The sequence below is a fragment of the Copidosoma floridanum genome, unplaced genomic scaffold (assembly GCF_036245765.1).
Source record: "Copidosoma floridanum isolate Cflo_tuat_1 unplaced genomic scaffold, Cflo_Japanese_pri ptg000013l, whole genome shotgun sequence".
NCBI classification, from domain to species: domain Eukaryota; kingdom Metazoa; phylum Arthropoda; class Insecta; order Hymenoptera; family Encyrtidae; genus Copidosoma; species Copidosoma floridanum.
Window position 1 is genome coordinate 10,669,303 of NW_028321890.1, and position 27,073 is coordinate 10,696,375.

Consider the following 27,073-nt stretch of genomic DNA (forward strand, 5'->3'; position numbering starts at 1 on the left):
AAAAGTGATTACAAGGGTGCAAAGTGTGACTCGAGGGCGCAAAGCGGCAGTTGCACTTTGTGCCCATGGTAAGAATGGTAGTTTTCCTACGAGTTTGAAAAGTCTCTGTTTGCGAACCAAGAGGTTTGCGGCCCGAGCCAAAGGCGAGGTCCGTAACGAGGTTCGTAAAGGAGACTTTTCGAACGAGTTCCGGAAATCTGCTTTTTCGCCCGAGGAAGTACCAGCCTCCTAAAACCACCCGAAGGCGGAAATAGTAGTTTTCCTACGAGTTTGAAAAGTCTTTGTTTGCGAACCGAGAGGTTTGCGGCCCGAGCCGAAGGCGAGGTCCGTAACGAGGTTCGTAAAGGAGACTTTTCGAACGAGTATCGGAAAACTGCTTTTTTGCCTGAGGAAGTACCAGCCTCCCAAAACCACCTGAGGGCGGAAAAAATTATTATTTTGTTTAGAGTCACCTATTAAACATTTGTAAATATTTCTTAAGATATTTTCGAAAATTTTTCGTTAATCGTAGTTTTCTTTAAAAGCCAAATGGTTTGAGTATTACTCAGATCAAATTTCACTCAAGCCCTGAAATTTAGAGCTAGAAACTCAGTTAAAATTTTTCGTAAATCTTGGTTTTATGCTGAAAATAGTATGAGCAATCTCATGTAAGTTCTTTATTTATGTGGAATTTTTAGACGTACATTTTTTCATAAAACATAATGCAAAAAATTACAGCTACTCAAAAAAACTGGTAGCTAGATTTATTGTTTCGTTGCTTTCTTAATTCAAAGTTCATACTGTGATAAATGCTAAAGACATGTTTACTACAGTCTGATGCATCGTATTTCTCAATCTCGTTTTATTAGCACCTGATTTTGTAAGTAACTTTCGAAAATAAATTTAAAGTTAAACGTTGTACGTATACACAAAGAGCGAACCGTATACCAATGTAAACAATATGTTAAGGTTTAGGTTACTTTGTATCTTACAACCACAGTAATTGAATCATAGTGATCACTGTACTAAAAAATTATTAAAATATTATTTTGCCATAATTTTATTAAAGTAAATAAAAAACTCTATCATTTTTTTAGTCGCCTTAGTACCTCAGATCAAAAAAAATTTAATCTTTTTAGAAGATGTATTTTTAAAATTAAGATTTTAATACATTTATATAGACAAACTTGTTGCTATTTTTTTTGTTTATTGATTAAAAATATTCCTTGCTAGGAATGTAAAACAAATACGATTTACGTTACTGGAAATAATGAATTTTGGGCTTATTTCACCCACAGTAATTTAATACTTCACTTCTAATAAATATTAAAGATAAATTAAAAGAAATAAAAGGTTCATATTAAATCTTATATATTTTGACTGTTATAAAAAGTTATTAAAAACTTAAAAAAAAGTTTTATTTTAAATTTTATTAAAATTGTCCGGCATCCTGACTATGGCGTAGTGTGTTTATATTAAGTTAACGATATTGTGCTGTCGTATGCATATTCATATTTTTCTGCATATATTGTATACATGTTTACAAGTAAAAACAAAATTACATTGTCTCTTAAATTATATTAAATTATACATCTATCAAGCCGAATGAATAAGAAGTCATACAGGTTCACCAATAAATATAAAACAGTGTATGTACATTGCTAAAATTAACTTAGCACTGTATGTGAATTACTAAGACCTATGCTTCAATTCATTCAGTTGATTAGGATTACATCGCTGCGTATGAGTTATCACCACCTCTTAAATTTGGTTGAACGTAATAATCTGGTCCTCATACTTTCCCATTGATTCCATGATATTATTTGAACTTCACTAAAAATTATTCATCGCTGATTATAGGGGATAAAATTTATGCCAAGTAAAATAAGAAGACATAACATTATTGTAAGACTGCCTCTCATATGATCAGCTGAACTTTGATCGTCATCTTGAATTCTTTTAATCTGTTCGCTCACTTCTTTTCGAGGTGAATTATGCATGACTAATCTGTCGGACAATGGCTGAACTGGACGGAAATTATGCGTCAATTTTTGTCCTTCTATACTTCTAATATCTCTAAACGCTGCAATCTGAAAAAGATACCACGAGGCTCATAAATAAAAAAATATTGACTCAGAAGACTGGAGAACAAATTATTTTTTAGCAAACATGATTCTGAATAAGTAGTACAGGTATCCTATAATTATTTTTCTTGACCAGATAAAAATCGTTACTCGTAAAGAGTTCGTTAGGGTGCACTAAAAGTGTTATTGTTTAGAGTGTTTAAGGAATTGGTTAGAAACAAAAGTAAGGAGGTAGATGGGGAGCTAAATTTGACTGCTTTTTAAATTAATAACATGATGTAAACTCTGTACTTGGTGGCTAAAAAGATCACATAATTGTTATATCTGCAACCATAGATTTGATGTGTACTCAGAGGGAATTAAAAAAAAAATTAAAGCTTAATGTTTAATCGGTCATTTGCAGACAAGAAGAAAAGAAAACGATTAGCTTAAGGTAACACTTATTACTTTAGATACTAAAAATAAGAAATCTAAGACTTCTAAAGTTCCTAACTGTTCTAAAAATTAACTCGTCATTTTATAATCACTTTCTTAAGTATAAACAGATTGCGCGCTAAATTATCCATTTTTAGAAATAATGTTAAGCTACTATTCCCCACATTAGATGTAATTGTTGTCAGTGAGACTAAAAATATGCAAACCATACGAATATTCAAGGGGCTTTGACTAACATTTCTGAAGTAGTGGTAGGTGCTCGGTATTAGTGCTGTCTGTAGTTTAAAAACTGAGTTAACTTTCTAACTATTTTTTCTAAAAAAGGTTATTCACCGTTGACTTTTTACAATAAATAAATAAAAAATGCATACTCATTCTTGTAAAAGTTAACTAACTACGAAAATCTCTGTCAGCTAGTGGATTAGTTATAAACGGATAAAAGATCAAATTAGATAGTTGATGCTTAATGGTCTCACAATGGACTGTTTTATCACAAATTTTTAAGAGTAGACCTCAATTTGAGTCATAACTCTCTACCTTCATTTGAGACTTAGCTGTGAAGCTACTTTACAAAGAATGTTGACTTACACCACACTAGATGGTGGTAAGCTATTCGATCCGAGCCAATGCAGAGCTAGCGCTGTCTGCACTAAAAAGTAGTCAATTGTTGAAAGTTCTTAGATGTAAACAAACAGTAAATATATATATATATATATATATATATATATATATACATCGAGCATATTCCATAGGTTGATTTTTAGTAAAGTGATGTCATATTCTTGTCACATAATTTGCCTCTTTTGTATTACTAATATGCCATCACTGTACTGAGAATTAGGCTGTATGCAGTTCGCTTACATTAAAAATCTTTTAATTTTGTTTTAATAATAGTATTCTATATATACTTAATAATAGACAGTTATTTGAACTGTTGGATTTGCATAAGCTTCGATTAACATTAACATACTGTTTTAAAGCAGGAATATGCTTACAGATATATATATATATATATATATATATATATATATATATATATATATATCCATCAGATGTTCCACGTGTGCATAATGTATGTGTGACACATCCATTACCATTAAACTGACTTTAACAGTTCTTAAAACACTACACCTTATTAACCTGCAATCGCCTATTCTTTTAACTTCGAGTCTCTAAACGTAACATGGAAACCAGATAACTTTTCTTCACGAGTTTTTTGAGGCCAAAAATTTAGTGTGTAAGTCACAGGAGCAAAACCAGTTCGAATAACAAGATTCATTATTAAGAACACTGTTTCAAAGTCGTAACTAAGACATTTGTAAGATACATATCCACCACTGTTAGTTTACATGCATAAATTTTATTAAAAGTCTTTTAACTTAATTAAATATTTACTGTGGCCTGGCATTAGTTGTAGGAATTATGTTTTTACGTTTCTGAGCACAACGTCATCATATAACATAGAAGTCCACAGTGCAATCAAGTATAAAGGTCTGTGAAGACGAGGATTGTTATTTCCCTTGTGAAGGATTAGTCAGTGCTACCCTCGAACACTTTTGAAGGAACTTAATGTAACTATGTAAACAAATAAAGTATAGAGAAGCACTGCAGGGGATATGATTAATGCCTGTATTACTGGTTTCTGTTACGTTTCGTATCGTTAAGCTGCTAAATTACGTATGATATGGAAACCAGAAGATACCTATGATCGTCATCAACCAGTACGGTAGGGACCTGCGTATATTATATGATGTAAGTCTCTCCCACAGTCACCAAGTGCCTGTCATGTCGGGCTTTTAGTCAAGGACTGATTTTTAAGGTATTTTGGTCCAAGCTGAGAGTAATGAAGTACAGTAACTGTGAAGATTAATCTTCAATTGTTACACCACGCAAATTTACAATACCTAGGAGTCATAATCTTTCTTAAATATTAGAACTGTGAGAGTCACAATTGTTCAACGGCCTGCATATTTTAAATTTTATTATATTTTAAAAAAGGTGCCATCAATGTACAAAACTATACTAACCTGTGCATGAGAAAGGTAAAGTGGATACTTGAAGTCAATCCAAGTAACAATTTCAGAGCAAGGTGGAGTTGTTAGGGAACCATTGTATGTAAAATAATTTTGCATCCAGTCATCTGGTGATCCAATTGGATCTAGAAGATCTCCCAATTTCATACCGTCTGGAAGCTTAGTTTCCGTACCAACTTTTTCGATTTCTGGTAAAGCTTTTACTACAGTAGCAAACATCGGGTTGGATTCGTCTTGTGAATCAGCCTGCAAACAAATAAAATTTATTTTTAATTAAGTATCATTTATATCATCGAAAATTTTACTATTTACTAGTCCAGAGAAAACGAAAGATTTAATTTTTGTATTTTTCTGAAGTAAAAAACCAATAAAAACAGTAATATAAGAAAAAAATTTTATTTAAACAAGGAAGACTATATCTAAGTTGTCACATAGCATCTTAACTATTTTCTCAACTTCAAATTTTAATATACAGAATTTACTTTTCTTGAAATAAACTAATAAATTATAAATCAAATCTTTTTTGGTTGTTTATTAATTTTCAATCGCTGTATCTTTATTTTTCTTTTCTGATTTGATTTACGTATTATACTTGTAAGATTATTTGAAGACATTATATTTACTTTTAAAAATAACTTTTCTGTAAAATTTGGTGTGTTCAATAAATAAATAATTGCAAAACCTATTATTTTATACTAAAATTTTTTACAAACCCAAAAGACAGGATAGATAATTTAGAAACAGCATAGAAAAAAATAACACGAATTTTTAGCATAAAGTAAAGTTGTGATCAACGAATTTTAACTCTAATCTTTACCTTAACTTTGAAGTAATTTCTTTTATTTAATCGAAAAATTTATTTTTGAACTTTTATCACTTTTGAGATAGATTTTAGCCTAAAGATGAAACATGGCTATTTGTAAAATATGTTTACCGATTAAAGTTATCGTTAAAAGTTTGAATATACATATGAAAGAAATGACCTTGGCATACATATAGGAGGTAGGAACAATTATACTGCTAGCCAAATATTTTGAAGTGAAGCTCGTGGAACATTAAAGCATTCGCAGTAGGAGAGAAATGCCAAACATTCAAATGGAATAAAAACATCAAACGAATGTTTCATTGCCACCTGACATCGTAAAAGTTAGATTGACATTTATGTTATATGCAGGGTTATGATTTGAGCTAGGATCTAATACTCGGGCAAGTTTAATATCTCTTGCTTTCAATGTTGACATGCGGAAAAGTAAAACTGATGTGCTTTAACAATTGTGTATCTTCATATTATTTTATGAGCTACAAAAATGATTTTAATATTTATTAACATGAACGTTTTAATCAATGTTTATTAAAGCATTACATATCTTCCAGTCAAATAAAGAGTAATATTGGTAGTATTATGAGAATTAAAAAGAGATTTCGAATTTCAAGATTATGTATCGTAGCATCACAATAATGACTAAGTGTGAGTATTGTATGAATGTAAAACGTACCATTTTTTTTCAAACAAAAGAAATTTCAAATGAAAGAAGTTTTTTAATTAATTTGCCATGATATTTTATTTAGTTTATAACTCATAAGTTACACAGCTCAAAAAGAATAAAATGTTCCGTGTTGATCGATTTGATGATTTTGTTTTTAATACTAAGTATATGTACGGTCCAGTAAAATAATTTTCAAAAAATGTTAACAACCCAGTCTTGTTAAAGTAAATATGGTATTATACATTCCCATGTTGATGTATATCAAAGCCAATCTCATTCAGTTTTTATTTGTAACTTTTTTTGGAGCAAAAAAAGTTTCATTGTACAAATTTACATCCATTTTAACCATTCCAAATCACGGAAAATCGATAAAAAAGTAATGTTAAAAATTTTTTTAGAAATAATTTACAAATTATCCGAAAAATCTGTATAAGGCTAATATAAGTGCACTCCAGTTATAGCTCTTGAATGGTGAAATAAAATCTCTCAATAAGGACATCTTTTTTTGTTGCTCAAGAAGCGGTGTCCAAAGATATCTCATTTTCTTCGTTTAAACTTGTACTTGAGATCTCTTATTTGAAGTGAATCAATATTTGCAACCGATAACGAGTAAAGTTTGATCTAAAATAGACGCCTAATTGTAAATTGGATAGTATCAACGACATAGGTAATACCATTACCAAACTTTAGTGTATCAAAAAGTGGACGATCTTCAGAAACAAAAACATTTATTCTTTTTGTCCATTTTTACAACTTTATTTATCAAAATAAATAGTTTGAATTTTGACATAATACTCTTGAATATCTACATATTTTGCAAAAAAAATTATTTGATGATTTTAAACTGCAGTTATCAACGAGAAAATCTGTGCAAAAGTATTGGTTTCTTGCTTGTATTATTAGCATCTCCGCAGCTTTACTCTACATTTTTACTCATGTTTATCTTTTTTCCATCTTGACCAACATGATATAGTTTTGACTAAGGCTAATAAATCAATAGTAAAACAAGTCGTAAATAATATGATTTTAATATGATTTGATTGATAATATGAATAAAATTTTGTTTTCGACAGTATTACTATTGCTATTTTTATTACCATTATTATTATCACTATCGTTATTATTATTATTATTTTACTTTTATAATCAGTATTATTACAACAAAATCGTTACCCTAACGAGCTGAACAAAAATCCACATTTCTGCACTGATTTTCTCATTGATAACTGAAGTTAAACGTAATCATGTTCAAATTCAAACTGTTTATGTTGATAAATGAAATCATGAGTTAAAAAAAAATTGTCTTTGCTGTTAGGGGGTCGTAGGTAAACTTTTTTTTCTACTTTAGAGAAAAATTTCAGATTTTTAATGAAAATTTTTTGTTGTGCTGAAATCCATGTGAGTGATAATGTTCAATTTGCAATTAAGCATTTATGCATTTTTTATTTAAATTATGCATTTTTTAAGATCTAATTTTACATATCATTCATAGCAATAATTGATTTACTTAACGAATATAATTAGTCTTCTTTGTACACTGAAGTATTAATTTCTAAGCAAAAAAGGAATTTTTTAAAAACATGTATTTTTTATAAGCAGTTACAACTTTGCAAAAAAAGTTGAACATACAACGTCCAACTTTGGGAAAAATGTGTTCACAAGAGCTAAAATTGAGCACACTTATGAACATTCTAGATGACTTATGTATTCGTCATAAACAAATTGAAAACATAGCTTTTTCATCGACATTTTGCATTTAGCAACTGAAGCAATAAATGGATTACTGAAAAATTAAACAAACTAACGAAAAAATTCGGAGTACAAAAGAATTTTTTACCAATACACACTGATAAAAGTTTTAAATAATCAGTGGACAATGGGTGCTTGGGTACCTAAGTAAGAAGTTACACTTCTATAAAATTATATGGCAAATAATATAATTATAAATATAAGTGTACTTCGTATGAAACGATATTATGTACAAAGGTGGTGCAATTATCGTTGGAACTTATATGTAATGAGTTAATGATTATAAACAATATATCATGGCACAATACAATAAAAATAATATATAGGCTGGCCAGTCTAAGACTGTGCACTTTCATCGAATCTTCCAATGGTTTCAAAAAAACTTCTTAAGAAAATAAGAAATACCCTTATAAAATAGTAGATCGTTCAACTGTACCCTTTTTCACATGTTTAATTTAAGAAATTTGCAATTTAAGATGTAACCTTATGGAAAAATCACTTTGAATTGGATTTATAAGATCAATATAGAGCCCCCACTTCTTGTTTGTATGAAAGATTACCATTATATAAACCTGTTTCATTTTCAAATAAATCTATATCATTTTTTTTTTGTAACATAAAAAAGAAGGGGTCAAGTATGCGTAAAAGCGTGTGTGTAAGTTCATCCTTATGAGAAAAATAATTTCCAGCGTTACGGCGTATGTTTACGCTCCTCCTGCCTCTCTGAATTTTGTTTTCAATCACAAAGGAAAAATTGTAAAAGGAGAAAACGTAATAAAAACTAATAATTGCATTGAAATTTTCTTTTATTTATTTATGAAAATCCTCAAAAAATATGAAAAAATTGTACAAACAATAATTTTTTTATTTTAAAAGCAATAAATTAATGAAAAATAAATGAATGTTCCAAATTTTTGAAAAAAACATGTACCAAAAAAGTATATTTTATTAAATAACTTATTTATTTAATATAAAATGAAACCAAACGAATGAATACACAATAAATAAAAATTTACATTGAAAATAAGTTACGAACTGTAAGACAAAATGAAGTAATCGGTTTTCTATTGTCGGGCCCGCTCATTTCAGAGTGGGTAAGGGGCTCGTCTAGTGTGCAAGATAACGGTGGTTCAGTTCTCTTTGAGAACTGTTTTTTATTATTATTATTATTTTTTTTTCAAGTTGGTTAAAAGAAAAAATTAGTAAAATTTGTGTTGGGATGACGTTGTGTGGCGTGGTGTCGTGCTATGACGTTTTGTGGTGTACTGGGGACCAGAAGTACGACAGGAGAGGCGGGGTGAAGGGGGAGAATCAAGCAAAATCCACTTCTGTTACACTTTTTCTTAAGGCCACTAATCTTAAATCGTTGATTTACTTCGTAGGGCAGAACGTGCCTATAGAAGTATAACTTCAAAAAGGCATACTGACTTCTACAGTTTTTTTTTTTTTTTTTTTTAAACAGGGGTGTGAGCGTTTTCTTTTCTTGGTCTAATCTAGTATTCACGCTTCCTAGTCAAACTTTCCCTTAGTCGTCATGAAAACATAACTCGTTCAATGAACAAGCATCTGTTGCAATTTTTAGTACCATTCTTGGAAAGACCAACTTTTTTAATCCAATAAACGGAAGCAGTGTTTTGAATCACAATGGTAATAAAAGGAAACTATTCGAAAATTCATACCTCGAAAAAGTAAGCGATCACCGCCAGACCATCAGAATACTTGGTCGCTTGATTCATCGAGCCATAATCCTTTTTATAGAACACAGCGTGCAGTTCCATGGCAAAGGAGTGATTATTTATAAGATCCTCAGAGCCTTCCCGGTCGTTCTCGCCCCAGTGAAAGTGGAGTTGCTCGAACACGTAGGCGCCATTCAGCGGGCCACCCGACATGTATGTCTGTCTACTATTGTCGGATGCGTGGAGTAGCGCTAGGGGCATAGATATGGTTTAATTTTAATAATTATTTTTACCTAGCAAATAGTTGGATATTTTATGTCTTCTGTAAGAATCAAATCATGACACATTTTTCACTTTTTTTGTACATAGCTCAAACTGACGGTTAATCAACGAATTCAAGTAAAAAGTATAGTGACAGTGTTTGTGTGGCATAAAGTTGTTATATAAGTTAATAAGCATTAAGATGTAAGTCATGAAAATAAAAATGACTGAGTCAAAATAAACTACTGTTTTATCCAACAACTAATTTGCATCGGGAAACTATTGTATATTCTGAACGCAGTAGTAATTTTTTACTAGGTTATTTATTTGTGTAGAGCAATTCTATTCAAATGCTATACTTTAAAAATAAAAACGGTGAGAGAAATTTGACGCAGTGAATATTTGACTGTCAAAAATATTTTAATGAATTTACTAAATATTTCATGGATTTACTAAGAATTATATCAATTATCACTGCAAAACTACGCGTTTGCATAAATAATAACTGCACTTTGGTAATGTTATTTTTGATTTTCATTTGAAAATGTATATTATCAAAGTGAAACAGTATTTTCATTTATTATATAAAGGCAGAATATTGACTCGTGATAAGGGGGGACAATTTCGACGTCTATGATGTCATCTTTCGGACCTCACTGTATAAAAATAAGTATAGTATGATATTACAAGCCTAGAGCTCAAAATATCACACATCTGAGCTCGTAGCTAGTTGGATAAATATAAATTTTATTATGTTTTACATTATACATATAATACATTACATGCTCACACAGGATTGTACGTATGATTTGTTACTTTTCACTGAATTAAAAAAAGTAGTTTATAGCTCAGCTACTGGAAACAGTAATAAGATGTTTATATGTCTTTTTTCAGATGTATATTTGTCTTTATTTTATGAAATATATCTGGTAGGATAGTATATTTTACATCGAAAATTACGAAGTACGTACTTTGTATAATCAAATAATGTGTTACTTTGAATATGTCACTCATATTGGGCTAGTCAAGATAAATTATTCAAAACCAGTATTCCAAGGGAACCTTTGATGAAATAAAATTTGTTGGAAACGATAAATTAAAAATAACATTTTGTTATTACCTGTGTGACCATTATTTATCATTGAAAGAGTTCTTGGCAATTCTAGGCCAGAAAACACTAAAGCTGGTAAATACACGTCACGGACGTCGTGTTCTTCAATGTTAATGGGCGATTGATGTTTTCCAAAGCAAGACTCATAATCTTCTGCCCAATGCTCTGGGCCTTTGGACATGAAAACAATACAAATCAAGTACGTAATTATTCTGCTACTCTTAAAAATTTTTTATCACATATTGAGAAAAGCAAATTAAAACAACGAATACTTGGGATGGATGTGTTCATTAAAAAATGACGAGTTCTTTAATGTGTCTTAAAAAAAGATTACTGTTTTTAGAAAAATTAAGTTATTATTTTTTCAGAGCTAAAAATTTCAGTACCATAGAACAGTTGTCGTAATTTTGGGGCAATAATATTAGTTTTAAAGCTAAACTTAATACCACCTAATGTAAAAAATTTTTTTATTCGTGTACAATTTTCTTCAAATTGATTTTGAGAACTTCCGCGATTAATGTATTACAATGTATATCAACAAGCATCCCTATAAAAACATATACCAATCTTGATCTACTAGACTACTGACTAAAAATAATTGTTACTTTTTGACGATTATGCTAAACTGTATTATTTTGGAAGTAGTTTACGAATAAAAACATTCTTTAAGTTGGACTGCAAAAATACCTTACCACGTGGTCCACTGTATCCAAAGTTGACATGTTCCTTGGCCGCTAAGATGACAGCAACTATAAAAAAAATTTAAAGATAGGTAAAACTCTTCAGTATCTATTTTCTTTACAAGCCACGAACACAATATATTTCATGGTACAAAGTCTGTATTATAAGATCGCACTTCTAACAACGACTTGTTACAAGTTCACATTGAATTGTTTCTTTAAACATTATTACGTGTGAATATAAAGGAACTTATTAAGATTTCTAAATAGGTGCTTTTATTTAGAGTCTAATATAAATTTATTGACACCAATGAATTACGTAAAAATAAACTGCATATAATTCTTTGCTTCTACATTTGTAACACTTCCCTATTGCAAAACATAACTAACATTAAGTTAGTTATGAAATTTAATTTTATTTAATGGTCAAATTTGATTATTAATAATATAAAAAAACATAAAAAGTATTGCATTGTTTCACATGTAATGTGTCCAAGAAAAAGTTTTTAGCACACATTATATTTGACTTAGTGACTTAACTTACGTCTTTTCGATTTTCCAGACCAAAAAAATATTTTTGAATTGAGTCACTTATTATACATAATTAAGACACCGTGTACAATCTATAAATATGCCCGTATGTATACACAAAAAATCAGTTCATCCAATTTAATATCCCAAATCGTAAGAAAACTAGTGAAAGAACTTATTTTTATGTATTTTTGATCACTGAATACATCTATACCTATACATTATTTATACAGATTGATGTTGTAGTTATTTTGATAAGTATTAATATTGTAAGTTATATTTCCTTCTTAGAATGATGTTTTCTATCAACGTATTCCTGGATATAACAAACTTGAAGTGTTTTAAAGAATTATTCAACAGCGCTCTTGGTATAACTTCCAAATTTTTTGTAAGCGATGTACTTAGTAGTCTTCGGTATTGGTTACTGATGCTGTCTAATAAACTCTACTACAGAGTATACTAGACAACCACTACTAAATTTACATGGTCAGTACTACTGGAGACTCTAGAAGATTTTACTAGATATTTTTCAAGTGTATTCTACCTAGGATAAAAAAAAGTCAGAAAAAATAGACAATAATTTTTCTATGATGGCCCAGGACTTATTATCTATTTTAAGTATACATTTATAAGTATAAACCTTTCAAAAAAGTAAGTATTATTATTTTGTCTATCACCAGCACATTAAAAATTTTACAAAAAATTTCGTCATCTATTCATGAACACTGAACAAAAAATTCATCTTCGGTTTGTACTAAAAAGCTATTTAAAGATGCTAACCTCAAAAAATCTCTAAATAAAACCACTTATGAAAGAAAAATTGACTACCGAAAAAACTTTAAAGAAGTTAGCTGGGTCCAGAATTAATAGTTTGTAAGTATGTGTCAGTCTTGTTTTTCAAAACTCTGGCAGGCTAGAATACAGATATTAGCATTCATAAGTAAAGTTAAAAAAAATAGTACGAAATCGTCAAAATTGTATTTTTCTCATAGTATACCATACAGTAATTTGTTTCACTGAATATTTCTGTCATAGTTGTGACCATCACTGGTTCGTAGTAGAACCACCAACAGTTATAATAATTATCTTTTATGTTATTGTTAAGGTTCTATAAACTACAAATTAGTAAAATTTTTTTTTTTATTATTCTTGGGGCATTAATTAAAATTTATCTTTTTTAAAAAAAATTTTCGACTTTAGACACAATCTGCAGGTTTTTGTTTCAGAGCAGTATATAAATAAGTCTTGAACAATAGTAAAAATTGTTTCTTTTTAATTTGCTTTGCTGATTTTTTCGATTTAGCTAGGGTATAATACAAAAAACTCATTTTTAAACAGGTTTTTCTCTCAAGCAGGGTTGAACATAAGAGCTCCCTTTTTATATACCAAAGGATACATTTGTATTTAGTGATCCAAAATACATATGAACTATTTTTTAACTAGTTTTATTACAATTTGGGAGATTTTAAACTTGATAACTGATTGTTTAGGTATCTGATTTTCAGCCACTTCATGGAAGGCATCATTTTACATTTAAAAATGGGATAGTAGCATCCAAAAAAAAAAAAAAAATAATAAGCTAACGTTTGTGCAATTTTTTTACTGGCGAAAGTTAATGAATTTGGTTGGTAGAGGTATTATGCTTGATAGAGAATACCTCATTTATACACATATAAATGTGCCCTGTATGCGTGAGTATATATATATACATGAATTAGAATGTAGTACAAACTTTTCTTTTTAGCAAAAAATAGTTCATAAATCAAAAGTACTTTCAATATCAAAATTAATTATTATTAATATTTGTGTTTTTTTGAGAAAATCAACTAAATCTAGTAAAACTAAAACGACTTGTTTGAAACCTTAATTCGTAACATTAATTTTAAAAATTATAATAAATCTTGTTTTCACCAGTTCATTTCCTGATTCAGTAGTAAGTATATTTTTTAAGTTTATTTGATTATATGGATAATTTAACACTTGAAAGACGTAACATTTAAAAAAAAAAAATTTACCTTTTTTTTCGCTAAAAGATAGTAAAGTAGTACTTATATGAATAAATTGCAAAATATGTCGTTTAAGCTTTCAAAGAAATATGTATGTCAAAATTAATTTTGACAAAAATCATAAAAAATGTAATTAATTTGTTTTATTAACTTAATTTTAGAAAAAATCTACAAATATAAATAAATAAACATAAGGAGGTTCAATGGTTTTCTCAAAATTTAGAGCTAGTAGTAAAAATTTTAACAATAACTATACAGAGTGGCAGGAAACTGTGAATTTTTCAATATTTCTTACCACATACTTTTGTTTGTTGTCTGTATTTTCAGAAAATGTTTGAACCGCTTTAAATATCACACATCTTTTAGAAACTTTTAAGTTGTTTTATTTTCCGCGCTTTGGATTCCCAGGTATCTTCTCTCATCTAAAAAATGATTGATACAATAATTAAAATTTTGTGTTTAGGCTTTAATTGTGTTTAGAAATAAAAATAATTATAGTTATACGAAAAAACAAAATAGCAAGCAAAAATAGCTCTTTTCTGCGTAAAATTATGAATGATTTTTGGGTATTGCACTGTTGTAGGTTGCCAGAGGCAATAAAATAATTAATGTGCAGGTCAATGTATGTACACAAATTTTATTTTTGGACACAGCAGAATGGTTTTATTTATAGACCATGCAAAACTACTTATAGATATATTTTGTTGATCACTTGTTAGCTAGAGGCACCAACTGTGACTTTTAATTGTTTCAGCTAATCATAACACTGGTGGTGGTAATAAAATAAAATCATAGTCTTGTCAAGTTGACTCTTTTGAATAAAGTTCACGAGTATTATCAAAGTGTAAAATATTTAAATCAAATAACAGACAGAGTAGCCACGAAAATTCACTAAGTCATGCTAATCTTTATCCATCGTCGAAACCTTTTACTAAATACATTTGGATTGTTTTATAAAAAATACAAAAACCCGATATTTAAATTGGATTTTTTACATAAAGCATTTTCAGATGTTCAATAGTTTCTTTTTTTAACAACACATGTGAGATACTAGTAATCGTATCGTAGTATTTAAACGTTAATCATTATTAATAAATACGCTAAAATATCCTAAATTATTTTGCATTACAGGAACGACAGTAATACTAGATTTTAGAGAAAATTTCAGTAGAATGCAAGAAATTTAGAAAAATTTTATTAGTATATTCTTAGATACACCGAAAATGTAGCAAATGATTGTGAAACTAGAAATTAAAAAAAAATTACAATATTGGCCCCACACACTGCTAAAAATAAAATTTTAAGAATGCAACAGAAAGCAGTGTGTTGGCCTCTTTTTTGTGTTACCAGTCCAGTTCACAATAATACAAAACAATTCCGACGTATAAAGATGATAAAATGCTTTGATTTAACGGGTTGGGACAAAAAGGTAATTTTTATTTCTTAGACATTTTAGTCAATATTATCATGCGCTGTCACATGCATAGAAAATAAGTAATAGACAATATTTTGTGGTTTCAAAGCAACCATTAAGTACATCACGAATTCAATAAACTGGGATTACTACGTACTCTATTTTATGTTAGTGAAAACATATATATAACGTACGAGCTCGAGAGATATGCAACCGAGTGTTGGGTTATAATTGTAGTATAAAAATAAAAGAAATAAAATAACACGTCATACGGCTGGTAAAAAGTGTACGTAAGGACACAAGCTGTTCACAGACAAAATAATTAAGCAATATTTCCAGTTCAACGTGTATTTCCTTACGAAATGAGCCCAAGCTCGAGTGAACCACACGAAGATCAGCCGTGAACATAAAGTAACTACAAGTTTTTATACTACAAGTGTACACGGGCAGTTTCAAAAAATTTGCGTAATTCCATTTATGCTAGTCATTTAATATGAATTATTATGATTATATTCTTTTAAACAAGAGCTATTTTTTTTAATACTGTAAATTACCGCTTACCAAAATAAATAACGAGAAAAAATCGAAAAAACTTTTTGCAAAAATTTTTCAGTCATTATTGTACTTACTGTCTTTTTTTCACAAAATTTCACTCTTATTGCAGTGTATGGACCCGATAAGTGTTTTTTATTTTGTTTTCGAGTGCTCCAGTATTCAAAAATTATTCTTTTGATCGACTTGTTTTTGTAATTAAGAAATATAGAAAAATGTTTTTAAGTCTCTATACGAAGTGTTGCTTCTGCGTGTCAACTAATTTTTTTTTAAATTTTAATATTGCACTTGAGATATACTTCCTGAGGATAACGTTCTCAACTCTTGTATACAATGCCATATCTGCAATTTTAAAATATGAATGATGATGTAAAATTATCATTTGTCACTGTAGACTCGCAGTTTTAGTTACAATTAGTAGATCGCACCCTTATTATAAATATAGGTAGTTTATCAATTTACAAACAGCATTGATTAATCATTCAATTTTTTCCATTTTGTAGAGCGTCAAGATGTATTTTGCTAAAAAATACTGTGCAACACACTACTGTGACTTGCAAATTTGACTTTGACTGTAAAAGTTTTTGGTTTAAATTCGTAGTAAAGTAAAAAAAGGAGACAAGAAGCCTTCTTCAATAAACACTAATGTTGTAACTATTTTATTATAATAATTTATGAATACGTGAATAATATCATTTGCAGTATGGCTATGTATACACAAAATTGACTCTATCAATAACAGCTTATGATAACAGAAGTGATTATCATACCATAATAAACAGCATCAATTTGAAAAAAATGTCTGTTTATCGACATTTTTCAGCTTTACTACACTTTTACGACTCTTTATTCGTTTTTTATATTGTGTATAAACTTTCTGTTGTATCAATAGTAACTAAAGGTTTTTGCTGTTTTTATTCTGCCAGTGATGTTACTCTTGACTTAAAATTAAAGGTAAACGACGTACATTTTATTTTACCATCACTGTTCACCTACTTGCTTTTTTTCAACCTTTCCTTCAATATTGCTCCGTTATTACGAAAATCACAAACCAGTGAAAGAGTGACGTTGTCTCAACTTAATAAATATGATGAGTTTCTTACGGAATAGCGTATCAGGCCTCAAAAGAGAGGCTTTGCAGTCCCTACTAGGTGAATACTGCATACATGTAAAAGTAAATGTAATTATGTACAAACTATTAAGAATTTAGAGTGCCAATGAGTTTGTGAGGCTGCATAACTCTCGTTCTCACGGATTATCCAGTACACACACAATGGAACAATAACTTGTAGGACTGACATCATGAAAACGCTGTCTTGAGCTGCTATATAATTCCCAGTCAACGGAAATGCGTTTTTTCTACCACGCTGTCGTAGCCATTGGAGCAAGTAGGAATTTTAGAGACAATAGTTTTTATTGGGCACTGACGCACGTTAAAATTTTCACATTTTTACATTTTATGCTCTTCCAATTTTCTTGAATTCCAAATTTCATGTGTGCTCCTCAAAACTGCATTTTTAGTTCTATGGACTGGAGCTTAAATAGATACAAAAAATTTTTGGCGAGACAATGGTCCAGGTAGACAAAAACTACAAGATTACAGTTTTAATAATTATTTTTTCAATGGTGTTACGAAAAATAAGTAGGTGTTAACACACTTTTTTCAAAAGTGCAAATGGTATGAAGAGGCATATTTTAGGTTGCAAAAAAATCGTACGCTATGTACTTTGACATCATTGTTGGATTTTCAAGCACTTAAAAGAAATTTTTTTTCTAAATAAAGTACATTTCTTTTAGTAAAAAGTTTTTACACGTCAATGTTTATAATTCAGTATTAGGAAACATTTTTTTTCTGGTAGATAAGTGCAATACATTTTTGATAATTTGCAATTAATTTTATCTGATTTTTAAGTATTTGAAATAAAATATTTCAGTTACCTACTTCTATTTTTTTTTCATTTGAATGATTTTTTCTTTCAAACTGTCATGCATCGTTTTACTAGAAAAATTTTGCTACGCTCTGTGTTTTAAGTACTATTAAAAAAATTTTTTAGCACACCTATAACGCATGAAACTTTAAAAATTAATTGTGACAGTATAACTAAAAAAGTGTCTATATCAGAATGTCTACGTATGTATACTTGCAAAAGAGCATAAATGATACAGCATGAACATTGCTCATTAAAAAATTTCTCAGATTATTGTTTCAATTTTTATCAAATTTCATGTACTAAATATAATCATTCTATGAAAAATGGAAAATTTTAAAAGTTGAAAGAGACAAAAACTAAAAAAGGGGATTTCAATTTTTTTACTACATTTTTTGTATTGTTAGTAACTAAAATATATCATGATTTTTTGGGTTCAGCTAAAAAAGAATTTTCTGATATAAACGTAATGGGTAGCGTCACTGGCTTTTAGCAAAAAGAGCATTTTCCGTAGGAATTTTTTCGGATTTTGGTCCTGCAACTTAAACATCATTCAAGTCTTGGGTACAATTTTTTTTTGATTCTCTAAAATATAAGACAATGTTTACGTTAACAACTTTGAGATTTTGTGCTGCAGAAAAATTAAAAATTCGTATTTTACTTTGGAAAACTGTTAATTTTCAAATAAAAAACGAGCATTAACGGTAACCTAGCTCCATTATTCATCCAAATCCAAAGCAATACTTTTTTATGATTTGAATTATGTCGTACCTTTAGCAGAAAAACACCTTTGATTATTCAAAAAAGTTTTTAGGTAGAGATCTCACACGACGCTGTAATCTAGTGTAGGCAACCCGCGAATTTATGCTGTTTTGTTTGAACAAAAAAATAGTATACTTGTGGGTAACAGTTTTTATTAAATAAGGATTCTCAAATATTTACAACATGATTTTGCTGATTGAAATATGGCGTCACGTAAATTTGTTTACGTTGAAGGAAGACAACTATGTTAAATTTTGGGTAAACCTATTGAGAAATTTATATCACCAGAGAAATAAAATTGTATGTTTCCATATAATTTCATGAACAACTTTTTTCGAGTACCCACAAACCAATCGCAGTTTGTTACTTTTAAAGCGATTAATCAATGGCAGAAGGTGAGCCTGAGTTCAACGCAAACTTGAACCACCAAAGTAATAAGCAGCGCTTGGTTAATTTTTTTTTTTTTTTTTTTTTTTCACTAATCGACGCATTGTTCGTCAAGCGAATGGAGTCCGGCCTCGCTAGTCACACATGTCCATACAGCACATACATCGGACAGCTGAGCAATCTTTTTTTGCTCGCTATCACGAGTGTAATTTCCCGTTTCGACAATTGTACTCTCGAATATACGCACGTACTCATGTGGACATTTTTCGCACGCAACAATCGTCTTTGATACCTACTTACTTGACTCATCTATGAAAAAGCGTGCTTATCGAGCCAGTGGAAACTCCTTGCGATACGGACGTAAGGCGAGCAACCGTTAAACTAAGGTTTCCTGCTGAAAAAAGACGCTTTTAATAATCTTGGGCTTGGTGTGACATCAATCGTCGTGGGAAGTTGGTTTTTGTATTGACAAATAAAGTAGGTACACTGATTGATAAAATTGAAAAGAAAATTTGTGAATGTCAGATGCAGTTTGGCACTGTAAATCTTTATGGGATTGTTACATTAGACCATATGAAGTTACCGAGTATTACTTATACGCAGTTTATTAATCTAGAGTTAAATTTTTTTATTGTTATCTTGTACAGATGACGTAAGAGTGTCAATTTAGCAAATACATCTATAAATCTCTACGAAATACAATGTATAATTTGTACCGCTTTAGTATTATACGTTTGTCGAGATTTTACGAGTACGAAAGAAATAAAAAGTTTTCTCAAACTTTCTATTTAAGTAACATTCAACATAGCCACTTTCTATACCATTAAAGTTGATTCCGTTAACGAACCACATTGATACTTGAATGGAAAAAAAAATTTGTTTTTCAAAAAATACATAAGAGAGAAATAAGACGAAAAATCTCCTCATAAATTTGATTGAATCTTAATTTTATGTTACATGTGATGAAAATACAGCTGTTTGTTGAAGCTTGTTTGAGCTCAATCGACATGGTTTCAGACAACTCAGCCTCCCGATCCCAAGGTTACGGGTTGGAGTCCCCGTCAATGTGTAAATGTAAAAAATCTAATTCTTTTATCTTTTATAATAAATCCACACTCATTAAAAATACTTTTTTCCCCATTAATTTCAATCAACTTAAATTGACTTGAATCGCACATTCCAATCGACTGGGATCAACATCTACATAATAAATCGGTGGTATTGTGATGGTTTGGCATGAAGATTTACCATTGAAACTGATTAAAATTTTTTAATCGACTTCAATCGCCCTTTTGTGGCAGGGAAGGGACACATTTTCGTCAAAAGCAGAAAAAAAAGTTATAGAAAAAGGGGGAGGGAAGTTGACTAGATGTGTATTGACAAAAGCTTTTGCGTCTCGGTGATCTTAAAGAGCTTTTTATTGCAGAGAGTAGCACGTGACTAATAGTTAATATTTTTTTTCCTAATCACCAAATTTATGTGTTACTTGTGACATTGAGAAATTGATTAATTAATTTTTGTTTTTTGGTAACAAACGAAAACGTCTTCAAACATTTTTGATGAAAAATTACGTTGTCTCTTGTAACCTACAATTAAATTGACGACGTTTGGCACCACTGCGGTTTAGCGATCGGTTGGCGCGAGTCGCCTTTTTTATTTCGCATGTGGTCTAACGCGATCAGCCTTTCGTTATGGTCCCTAAATGTCGATTTGAATCTACTTGCGTTAGTGAAGAAACAATTATGAGCCGGCGATAATCGCGAACTGTACACTTTCGATTCCGTAAACGACATTTGTATGCGTACACCCAAATTTTTTGTTGTGTCGATTGAAGTGCTTTGGTTCAGTTGCATTGTGCTAATCGTTGTTGCATCATTGAAAATTTTTTCATCTTAATTTAAAACATGGAAATAGCTCATGATTTTTTATACTTTCACACTCTTGCTGTCACGAATCATTGCCTTGCAATTAATGCTTTGTTTGAACTTACATTTTTATATACTTTACGTAAAAAAAAAAGAAGAAAAAAAAGAGAATCGAAAATAGTTGTTTGTGCAGTAATTCTCTTTTACGGAAATTTAAGAGTTTAAGTGTTGTCATTCTTAAAAATCATTATAAATTTAATTAGGCCAGTTTCGTATGATCTTAATTCGTAAAAGAAATATCCATGGTACTAATTAAAAAAAACAGACTACTCGTGTGGGCTGGTTTAAAAAAATTGAAACGGTGTCTTAATTGCTTACTAGTGCTTATTATGATGTTATAGTCGTTATATACGGTTGAAATACAAAAAAGTTTTTGTAATTTTTATGATTTGTAGAAGTTGTGTCCCCGTACATTTCCTGTGGAGATAGGATACCTAAGAAAAAAATCACATTTATTTTTATAAATTAAACACAGTTCTTATAAAAAATCACGTATTTTTCCAGATTAAAGATGGAGAAAACTAAAAACTAAAACTACTATCCAGATCTAGAAAAAAAATAATAAGATAGAAAGATCATAACGAATGTTCACAGATTAGTTTAATCACTTAAATTAAGTATCGTTTAAGTATTTAAAATATAAGAAAACTGGAAAAACAACAGACTAAAATACATACTGCAGTGTGAAGCTTTTTTACCAAATTGTTTCTCAAACTTTTATTTACAAAATATTGGGACTTGCAACTTTATATATGTATTTTTGAGGTATAAATAAACAACAAAATGTACAGAAATCTTTAATTTTCAAAACTTTATTACGTTACTTTTTTAACTAGGTTCTACTTGTATCTCAAGCAGAAATTATCTGATGTATTTGTTTACAAATAACATTAAAAAATAAAAACAACAAATAATAAAGTTTAGATTTTGAACTATAATAGTATTTATCAGTTTAATAAATATTACTGGTTATTAATTTGTAAAGTTTTCTTGCGAAAATTTAGTTAAAAAAGGTAGTTTTGTTCCCGTATCAAATTATGGCAGCAAATCATTTTCATGGACAATTAGTAACAATTTGTATAAATTTTTATCAGATGCTTAAAAATTTTAAAATTGTTAATTAATTATAAATAATACATATTATAGATTATAAGTTTCAGTTGATTATAATTTATAATAGTTATCAGTTTTTTTTGTACCTTCTGATACATCACTTAAGACAAAAAAATAAAAAAAAATAATAATAACTAATAATTACTAATAATGATAGTTATTTAGTTCTCTTTTTAGTCTCAAATCTGGACTTTATTATATATTGTTATCACTGTTTGTTGGTCATTCATTTTTCAATAATTTAATAATTTTGCTTGGGATGTTAGAATTTTTTTTTTAGCCTAACAAAAAATATTTAGACGCTTAGTACGAGCTGTTATTTTCGACTTAATAAAATGAGGATTGCCCATGAATTTACATTCAATTTTTCATTGAGAATCATTTCGGTACTCGCAGTTTTAGTATAACATGACATTTACTTTTGACCAATGTTACACACTTAAGTTGTGAGGTATGAAAAGTACTACCTTGTTTAGGAAAACATCAATGTACATTACTAAAATATTTCATCCAGCCAGGAGTTATTGAAACTTTCATAGCACCTATGGTACGCGAAATCGATAGGTATGACATCTTATCGATTGCTCGAAAACTCGTACTTCATTACTTGAAACTTGTAAAATGTACTTATTCCAATACGTTCTTAAACATGTATGCATTTGATAATTTAATAAACGTTAGGTCAGATGCACGACTTATAGATAGTTTGTAATAACGTAGTAGACAAATTATACTTTACTGCACTTGAGGTTGACGACGAGTTTTCGAGCAATTGATAAGATATCGGATGCATCGAATGCCCCGATTGAACGCCTGGACTCCAATGATTTGTAAAAATTACTCTTTTGCATGTAAAACCAGTACACAACATACATAAAAACTAATGTTTTCGGTCATTAAAATAAAATTAGGCAATTAATAAGTCGTTGCATGGATGTACGCAAGTAAAAACTGTGTCAAATACTATAAGCTTACGTGTCTAATAAGCCATGAAATGTTATATTTTTTTAAAGACTTGCTCTTTTAAATCAGTGCAACTTCAGTTAAATTTCAGTGGTTTGAATTTTATTCGTAATTGCTGCTAGTTGTAAATAATTAAACTAGCAAATCCACCCAATTAAAGAATCAGATTTTCAAAAAAAAGTTCCAACATTTATCATCATTATTATTATGATTTGTCATCGCAATGATAAGGGACGTGAAAAATGCTTTGCTTCGTATAACGAGCAAATCGTTTGAAAGTAATTTTTTACTTCAGTTCAGGAGAAAACTGATGTGAAATCACTCTTTTGCAAAGCAATAATTTTCTATTGAAGTTAAGTCGAAGACAAACGTTATCAAGATATTTCTGATAAGCATATCTGTCGCATGTGAGGATATTATTTTGCTAATGAAGAAAGACACGCTATTTACTTGTCGCATGAAGGATCACGAACTTGTAAACTCGATGATGATGATGATGATGATGATGATGAGACTAATTTACGATAATCACAAATGTTGGTAATAAAACGTAATCATAACTGTTGCGTAATCAAAAAATTACGAGATTTTTCACGAAAAGATAAATTTTGGGCATGAAAATTTAATACCATGCCTTACGAATCTGGAATTCTTTTTATATCTTTTTCAGGTAGAGTTAAGCACGTTTACCGAAATAGCACACATTACGCACCGAGATTCACAACTTACGTCGATACGCAAAACGAGGACATATTTGTTTGCAATCCACATTTCAATCTAAAAGTTGGCTTTGTTATATAATACCAATAAATTGACATGGACATATCAAAATTGTACGTTACACAACTAGTTTTTTTTTTTTTTTTTTTTTTTCTAAGTCAGCAGTACGATAGGTTCGACAAAGAAATAATAACTTCTACAAATATTTATTGGACATAAATTCATTTTATGTTCACTTATTTGCACAAAATAAAATTCTTGTTCATACAAATGTATTTTTTTTCGTGACAAATTAAATAAAATATATTTTTAGGCACGTTCATGCTAGAGGCAACGAGAATTTTAAAGAAAGTTGTGCCTGCTAAAGACAAACAAAATAAAACAAAAAAATCACGGGCTCACTCCCGAAGCCTAAAACATAAGCAAAACCCTGCATCTTTTGCTACACGAGTTTTCACGGCAAGCAACGAAAAGCATCTTTCTCCCTGGTCAGCTGAAAACTCCATGGTTTAGCTGATACTGAATCCCTTTTAACATACGCGTGAAAAAATGTCGAGCGAGTCCTAGCAGGTATACAAAAGATTTCGAAGAACTCCCGTTAAGGCCACCATTGTGTCGACGCACAGATACTCACATGTATACCAAGAACCAAAACTGTTGTTGAGCGACACGAGGACAAGATACTAGCGACTATTAAGCATATGTATGCGTCATCCTCCGAAATTTTGTTTACAATCCCTTGGAACAGAATTGCACCCTACACCCTTCTGTATCGTATAAATTTAAAATAGTGAGGAGAAACCATCTCGAAGGTATTGGTAAGTGTTAAAATGTTTCCTACCATGGGCGTTATCGAGGGTTGGGGGTGCCCTTGGCATACAAGTGACATCCATACGTGTGATTCTCGGGCAGCAAAATATCTCTGGAGGCCATATCTTTTAGTGACGAAAACTACCATTTTTTAACGAAAATTAAAATGATCTTTATCGTCACAACTGTCGTTTAAATATTATAATAATCATAAAAAAGTACTTTTCAAGATTGCTACATGATCTCTGTGTACGAAAACAGCATGGCATTTTTTACTCACAGGCATGTTTACTGGTTAAATAGCGAAATATTGCTGATATTTGTCTAAATATCGTGTGCTCGTATAGTTGTAAAACGGTGGTTTTTGCATTTTAAATGCGTCCGGTTTCTATGAAAACACGATGTCGTTAGCGCCCTGAAAAAAGGGCTCGCGTGCCAATGACTTGCTCGACAAACGGAGCGTGAACTTCATATTCGGTGTGCTCCGTGCAACATAAACACGTACTGACGACCGTTAGAGCGCGACTCGATTAGCGTCAATTTTCGCGCGAGTTTTCACCTCGCGTTTCCACGAACAGCTCATGCGGAGCACACGATACGTCATATACCTGCGCCGATCTATCTTTCGCGTGTAGTATTGCGTTAGCTCGTTTGGAGCGCGCCGACGCGTGAATTTGCCACTCGAGTGTTTAAGGATTCCTCGAATGAAAAGTTGCAGCCTTTTGTTCGCGCCCGTGATTGCTCGCGCGCTCGCGTGGCCACGCTTATCTCGTCAAATGCCGCACAATGTAACGCGACGGTAGTCGACGCGACTACCCAAGTTTGTGAATATATATATTTGCGCGATGCTGGTATTTTTACAACCGAATGGCGCAAAGTTCGTGTGATAAGAAAGCGCAAACATTGTTACAGTTTCTCGAAAAATTACGTTTTTGTATAGACACGCGTCAACGATCTTTGTCACTTGCACTGGCAATCTGTTTTGGGCTGATTTCTTTGGGTTATCGTCGCACAAAAATAATTTAACCGCAAAAATGGCCTCGTGTCTGGCATTTTTTGCCCTCATCGTGCTAGAGCCACAAGAACGTAAGCCAACACGTTATTCGCGTTCTGGGCGCCACAATTGTTTGGACACGGGTTTAAAAATGCAGCATCGGATGGAAAAAGGGCAACATGTTCAGAGACGCGTGCCATGGAAGTACGACGTGTGTTACCCACTATGTGCACGCGCTCTTGATCCTTGCGCAGGCACATATTATATACCTGCGACGAGCGTACAGTTCAGCAGTGCAAGGAAAGACACCACGTCAATAAACTTTCTAAACTCGATCGAGCGTCAATTTACTCGGATCGGATGGAAAATTGGCACTCGACGAGGGACAATTTCAATCAAAATCACAGGAGCGATCGTTTTGTTTTTCAATAACCGATTTTTTGCTCTTCGTGGATACGAAAGACCAAGTTTTTTTCTTAGGCTCACTACGGCCTTTGTCCTATTGTTTCAACTGGCTCTGTTTCTACTAGATTAGGCTTGAAGAGAAAATGTAGCCTGGATGCGACTGTATTTTATGAAAACAGTAGCAGGAAAGAAGAGAAAAACCATGAAAATGTGTTGAAAACATTTTTTTTCAACGAAATCTCGTATTGTATACGTATAGCACGAAGAAATTCAAAACCGGTACATAAACACTTTGGGAAAGAAAAAAAACTTACCGCAGAACGTTAAAAAGATGAGCACCATGGGTCCAGCCATGCCGATCAAGTTCTCTGCAATGGTCGTCCTGCACTTCCAGCGCACGTCAAAGACTCAAATCGTAAGTATTGTGAAAACGGCATACGCGACAGTTGCAGCAGAGGGTGTAAAAAGGACTAGTCAGAGAGGAGTCGTAGCTGCATCCCAGCGGCAACAAGTGTCTGTTGGCGCTAGTGAGGAAGAGCGCCTAGCCAAAAAAAGAAGGAAAGAAAGAAAGAAGGAAGGAAGGGAAAAAAAAAAAAAAAAAAATAGGAAAAAAGAAAGAGGGTCGACAAGCTCCTGCTCGAGCGACCGAGGCAACCAAGACTGACGCTCGCTAACGGACGGCTCGATCGTTTTAAATGCCCGTCTACATGTTGGCTGTGCCTGCGTGTGTACCAACTATACGTGGGATGTGCCATGTATAGAGTGTACATGTATATACATTACAGAGGGAAGAAGAATGTGCACTCCGTCCGCCAGCCACCACTCTCTCTTCCTCTCTGGCGCTCAACACTCTCAACAGCTCCCTCACGATGCTCCTACGTATAGCTGACCGATTAGGTATATAATACCTTACAGGTGTACATGTACATGCACACCTTATCTTCTCTTACCACGCTTACGCTTACTTTTTATATCTATATCATGTTACTGTATCGAATGAGAAGCGCCTTTTTTTATTTTCCCTCCACTATCTGCAGCTTTTGCTCTTTCGTTTTGTCTTTTGAACGC

The 27,073-nt window shown here is 31.1% G+C and overlaps 1 protein-coding gene across 3 annotated transcripts; it reads right to left on the reverse strand.

The window, feature by feature from the left end:
• Positions 1-370: 370 nt before the first annotated feature.
• On the reverse strand, positions 371-26,626 carry LOC106644484 (carbonic anhydrase 2-like). 3 transcript variants are annotated; one of them, XM_014360005.3, is made up of 6 exons: positions 26,320-26,626; positions 11,508-11,564; positions 10,825-10,986; positions 9,447-9,694; positions 4,526-4,777; positions 371-2,069 (listed from the first exon to the last, which is right to left on the reverse strand). In XM_014360005.3, exons 1-6 carry the CDS (start codon positions 26,357-26,359, stop codon positions 1,824-1,826), a joined length of 1,005 nt encoding a protein of 334 aa, XP_014215491.2. In that variant the 5' UTR covers positions 26,360-26,626; the 3' UTR covers positions 371-1,823. The 3 variants fall into 3 exon arrangements, with proteins under 3 accessions (XP_014215491.2, XP_014215492.2, XP_089447223.1); XM_014360006.3 differs by lacking the exon at positions 10,825-10,986; XM_089591097.1 differs by lacking the exons at positions 11,508-11,564; positions 26,320-26,626 and adding an exon at positions 10,676-10,724 and having other exon boundaries at positions 10,825-10,925.
• Between the last annotated feature and the right edge of the window lie 447 nt (positions 26,627-27,073).

What these genes read in the sequence shown, in the direction of transcription:
- LOC106644484 (XM_014360005.3), bottom strand. Translation starts at nt 26,359, where the DNA reads ATGGCTGGACCCATGGTGCTCATCTTTTTAACGTTCTGCG. An exon ending in GATAAATAATGGTCACACAG is followed by an intron (nt 9,695 to 10,824) that starts GTAATAACAAAA and finishes CTATGCCCCTAG; the next exon opens with CGCTACTCCACGCATCCGAC. An exon ending in TGATCGCTTACTTTTTCGAG is followed by an intron (nt 4,778 to 9,446) that starts GTATGAATTTTC and finishes ATTTGTTTGCAG; the next exon opens with GCTGATTCACAAGACGAATC.